The 5,918-nt window shown below is 37.6% G+C and overlaps 1 gene segment (V, D, J or C); it reads left to right on the top strand.

Annotated features, from left to right (window-relative positions):
- The first annotated feature begins 475 nt into the window (after positions 1-475).
- LOC128647143 (Ig heavy chain V region 6.96-like) lies at positions 476-5,291 on the top strand. The segment is given in 3 exon segments: positions 476-521; positions 634-726; positions 4,978-5,291. Coding segments are annotated over 3 exon segments (453 nt in total).
- Positions 5,292-5,918: the final 627 nt, after the last annotated feature.

Consider the following 5,918-nt stretch of genomic DNA (forward strand, 5'->3'; position numbering starts at 1 on the left):
AATATTTTTATGTTTGGTGTCGATTTGATATTGGTATATAAAGAACACTAATCACAAATTAGAATGTTTTGAAGCAAATTACTACAATATTATATATATGTATATATATATATATATATATATATATATATATATATATATATATATATATATATATATATATATATATAGTAAGTAGATTTGCGTAAAGTATAAACATAAAGAATATCTTTGCAAATTCTATGTAAACCAAAAACATAAAATAAAAAATATATATGACTTCTCATGAAAGTTTTAACTGTATTGGTAAAGAATCTAAGTAATAATCTGCACACCCTGTATATATGTATTAAATGAACAATATGCAAATAATATAACCAAATTTCCTGTTTATAAAACTGATTCTCCAACCTTCAAATAAATAAAGGGAAGTGTTTCCTATGTTGGAGCAATCAATTAACTATATTTTACATATTACATAAACATCTCAGCAGACATGAAAACACTTCTGGGGCTGTTCATATCACTGTCATATTTCTCAGGTAGGATATAAGTAGGTTGATAAGTTATCATAAAATCATAAAAACAAATATTATTTATAATAGGTAATCTGAACATGCAACTTAAATTGTATTAAATCTTTTTTTCTTTCAGGGGTTCTTTCTGATGTTCAATTTCTGCAGTCAGATTCTGTGGTGATAAAGCCAGGAGGCTCTCACACAATTTCATGTACAGCCTCTGGATTCACTTTGGCCTAGATTTAGAGTTCGGCGGTAGCCGTCAAAACCAGCGTTAGAGGCTCCTAACGCTGGTTTTGGGCGCCCGCTGGTATTTGGAGTCAGTGATTAAAGGGTCTAACGCTCACTTTACAGCCGCGACTTTTCCATACCGCAGATCCCCCTACGCCATTTGCGTAGCCTATCTTTTCAATGGGATCTTCCTAACGCCGGTATTTAGAGTCGTTTCTGCAGTGAGCGTTAGAGCTCTAACGACAAGATTCCAGCCGCCTGAAAATAGCAGGAGTTAAGAGCTTTCTGGCTAACGCCGGTTTATAAAGCTCTTAACTACTGTACCCTAAAGTACACTAACACCCATAAACTACCTATGTACCCCTAAACCGAGGTCCCCCCACATCGCCGCCACTCGATTAAAAATTTTAACCCCTAATCTGCCGACCGCCACCTACGTTATACTTATGTACCCCTAATCTGCTGCCCCTAACACCGCCGACCCCTGTATTATATCTATTAACCCCTAACTTGCCCCCCACAACGTCGCCGCAAGCTACTTAAAATAATTAACCCCTAATCTTCCGACCGCAAATCGCCGCCACCTACGTTATCCCTATGTACCCCTAATCTGCTACCCCTAACATCGCCGACCCCTATGTTATATTTATTAACCCCTAATCTGCCCCCCACAACGTCGCCGACACCTACCTACACTTATTAACCCCTAATCTGCCGAGCGGACCTGAGCGCTACTATAATAAAGTTATTAACCCCTAATCCGCCTCACTAACCCTATCATAAATAGTATTAACCCCTAATCTGCCCTCCCTAACATCGCCGACACCTACCTTCAATTATTAACCCCTAATCTGCCGACCGGAGCTCACCGCTATTCTAATAAATGTATTAACCCCTAAAGCTAAGTCTAACCCTAACACTAACACCCCCCTAAGTTAAATATAATTTTTATCTAACGAAATAAATTAACTCTTATTAAATAAATAATTCCTATTTAAAGCTAAATACTTACCTGTAAAATAAATCCTAATATAGCTACAATATAATTTATAATTATATTATAGCTATTTTAGGATTAATATTTATTTTACAGGCAACTTTGTAATTATTTTAACCAGGTACAATAGCTATTAAATAGTTAAGAACTATTTAATAGTTACCTAGTTAAAATAATAACAAATTTACCTGTAAAATAAATCCTAACCTAAGATATAATTAAACCTAACACTACCCTATCAATAAAATAATTAAATAAACTACCTACAATTACCTACAATTAACCTAACACTACACTATCAATAAATTAATTAAACACAATTGCTACAAATAAATAAAATTAAATAAACTATCTAAAGTACAAAAAATAAAAAAGAACTAAGTTACAGAAAATAATAAAATATTTACAAAGATAAGAAAAATATTACAACAATTTTAAACTAATTACACCTACTCTAAGCCCCCTAATAAAATAACAAAGCCCCCCAAAATAAAAAATTCCCTACCCTATTCTAAAATACAAATATTACAAGCTCTTTTACCTTACCAGCCCTGAACAGGGCCCTTTGCGGGGCATGCCCCAAGAATTTCAGCTCTTTTGCCTGTAAAAAAAAACATACAATACCCCCCCCCCCCAACATTACAACCCACCACCCACATACCCCTAATCTAACCCAAACCCCCCTTAAATAAACCTAACACTACCCCCCTGATGATCTTCCTACCTTGTCTTCACCATGCCAGGTTCACCGATCCGTCCTGGCTCCAAGATCTTCATCCAACCCAAGCGGGGGCTAGACATCCACTGAAGAAGTCCAGAAGAGGGTCCAAAGTCTTCCTCCTATCCGGCAAGAAGAGGACATCCGGACCGGCAAACATCTTCTCCAAGCGGCATCTTCTATCTTCTTCCATCCGATGACGACCGGCTCCATCTTGAAGACCTCCAGCGCGGATCCATCCTCTTCTTCCGACGACTAGACGACGAATGACGGTTCCTTTAAGGGACGTCATCCAAGATGGCGTCCCTCGAATTCCGATTGGCTGATAGGATTCTATCAGCCAATCGGAATTAAGGTAGGAATTTTCTGATTGGCTGATGGAATCAGCCAATCAGAATATAGTTCAATCCGATTGGCTGATCCAATCAGCCAATCAGATTGAGCTCGCATTCTATTGGCTGTTCCGATCAGCCAATAGAATGCGAGCTCAATCTGATTGGCTGATTGGATCAGCCAATCGGATTGAACTTGATTCTGATTGGCTGATTCCATCAGCCAATCAGAAAATTCCTACCTTAATTCCGATTGGCTGATAGAATCCTATCAGCCAATCGGAATTCGAGGGACGCCATCTTGGATGACGTCCCTTAAAGGAACCGTCATTCGTCGTCTAGTCGTCGGAAGAAGAGGATGGATCCGCGCTGGAGGTCTTCAAGATGGAGCCGGTCGTCATCGGATGGAAGAAGATAGAAGATGCCGCTTGGAGAAGATGTTTGCCGGTCCGGATGTCCTCTTCTTGCCGGATAGGAGGAAGACTTTGGACCCTCTTCTGGACTTCTTCAGTGGATGTCTAGCCCCCGCTTGGGTTGGATGAAGATCTTGGAGCCAGGACGGATCGGTGAACCTGGCATGGTGAAGACAAGGTAGGAAGATCATCAGGGGGGTAGTGTTAGGTTTATTTAAGGGGGGTTTGGGTTAGATTAGGGGTATGTGGGTGGTGGGTTGTAATGTTGGGGGGGGGGGTATTGTATGTTTTTTTTTACAGGCAAAAGAGCTGAAATTCTTGGGGCATGCCCCGCAAAGGGCCCTGTTCAGGGCTGGTAAGGTAAAAGAGCTTGTAATATTTGTATTTTAGAATAGGGTAGTGAATTTTTTATTTTGGGGGGCTTTGTTATTTTATTAGGGGGCTTAGAGTAGGTGTAATTAGTTTAAAATTGTTGTAATATTTTTCTTATCTTTGTAAATATTTTATTATTTTCTGTAACTTAGTTCTTTTTTATTTTTTGTACTTTAGATAGTTTATTTAATTTTATTTATTTGTAGCAATTGTGTTTAATTAATTTATTGATAGTGTAGTGTTAGGTTAATTGTAGGTAATTGTAGGTAGTTTATTTAATTATTTTATTGATAGGGTAGTGTTAGGTTTAATTATATCTTAGGTTAGGATTTATTTTACAGGTAAATTTGTTATTATTTTAACTAGGTAACTATTAAATAGTTCTTAACTATTTAATAGCTATTGTACCTGGTTAAAATAATTACAAAGTTGCCTGTAAAATAAATATTAATCCTAAAATAGCTATAATATAATTATAATTTATATTGTAGCTATATTAGGATTTATTTTACAGGTAAGTATTTAGCTTTAAATAGGAATCATTTATTTAATAAGAGTTAATTTATTTCGTTAGATAAAAATTATATTTAACTTAGGGGGGTGTTAGTGTTAGGGTTAGACTTAGCTTTAGGGGTTAATACATTTATTAGAATAGCGGTGAGCTCCGGTCGGCAGATTAGGGGTTAATAATTGAAGGTAGGTGTCGGCGATGTTAGGGAGGGCAGATTAGGGGTTAATACTATTTATGATAGGGTTAGTGAGGCGGATTAGGGGTTAATAACTTTATTATAGTAGCGCTCAGGTCCGCTCGGCAGATTAGGGGTTAATAAGTGTAGGCAGGTGTCGGCGACGTTGTGGGGGGCAGATTAGGGGTTAATAAATATAACATAGGGGTCGGCGATGTTAGGGCAGCAGATTAGGGGTACATAGGGATAACGTAGGTGGCGGCGGTTTACGGAGCGGCAGATTAGGGGTTAAAAGTGTAATGCAGGGGTCAGCGATAGCGGGGGCGGCAGATTAGGAGTTAATAAGTGTAAGGTTAGGGGTGTTTAGACTCGGGGTACATGTTAGGGTGTTAGGTGCAGACGTAGGAAGTGTTTCCCCATAGGAAACAATGGGGCTGCGTTAGGAGCTGAACGCTGCTTTTTTGCAGGTGTTAGGTTTTTTTTCAGCTCAAACAGCCCCATTGTTTCCTATGGGAGAATCGTGCACGAGCACGTTTTTGATGCCGGCCGCGTCCGTAAGCAACTCTGGTATCGAGAGTTGCATTTGCGGTAAAAATGCTCTACGCTCCTTTTTTGGAGCCTAACGCAGCATTTGTTTGAACTCTCGATACCAGAGTTAAATTTATGGTGCGGCCAGAAAAAAACCCGCGGAGCGTTAACAGCCCTTTTACCGCCGAACTCTAAATCTAGGCCTTTCAGTGACTATAACATGCACTGGGTTAGACAGGCTCCTGGTAAAGGATTACAGTGGGTGGGTTATATCAGCAACCTCGGGCGTACTATACAGTATGATGATTCAGTAAAAGGAAGATTTGTTATCACAAGAGACAACAGTAAAAACATAGCACAACTTCAAATGAAAGATACAAAAACTGAAGACACTGCAATGTATTACTGTGCAAGACACACAGTAACAAAGAGCTCCCAGCACTGTGACAAAAACTTGTCTGCTACTTCCTTGTTTTGGCAGTGGGGGCAGCAGGAGCACATTACATTCCCAAATTAAAAAATGAAGATATCTTACTTATATCATTAAAAAAACTCATTAAAGTTATTTCAATAAGAATTGTACACATTAGAAATTAAACACTGTTTTGCATAATATCTACATTCAAAAGGCACAAAAGATGCTAAACAGTCATTTTTGTTTTCAAAATATGCAACAAACTTTTTTCCATCCCACTGCTTGAAAATAAAATACACTTTTATTTTCACTGGTCTCCTTTGCTGTGACCCACAAGAATATGCAATGAAATCAATCACTTTGCAGCATGTTGCTATGTCAGACAAACTCAGCAAACCTAAGAATGTGATAAGCACTCCTGCAAAATTAGCAGAGAAATTTACTAGAAGAACAGTCAAAATTAACAATGAATGTACATTGCATTGTTTCTTACTATGCTTAAACTTTTTTTCTGAGAGGGCTAGTTTTGAGTTTACTATGTCTCTAATAAAATAATACCTCACATAACATATTCTCTGTACTGTTTAAAGACTGTACTAAAAATGAGCTATATTTTAAACATACTTTGTATGAATTATTTTTCTTTATTGTGCTTATTAAACAGCAATTTAAATAATCAATTATACATATTCAATAAGTAGCAATATGCATATCAGTTATAAACAGAAT

The sequence above is a fragment of the Bombina bombina genome, chromosome 2 (assembly GCF_027579735.1).
Source record: "Bombina bombina isolate aBomBom1 chromosome 2, aBomBom1.pri, whole genome shotgun sequence".
In the NCBI taxonomy this organism is placed as follows: domain Eukaryota; kingdom Metazoa; phylum Chordata; class Amphibia; order Anura; family Bombinatoridae; genus Bombina; species Bombina bombina.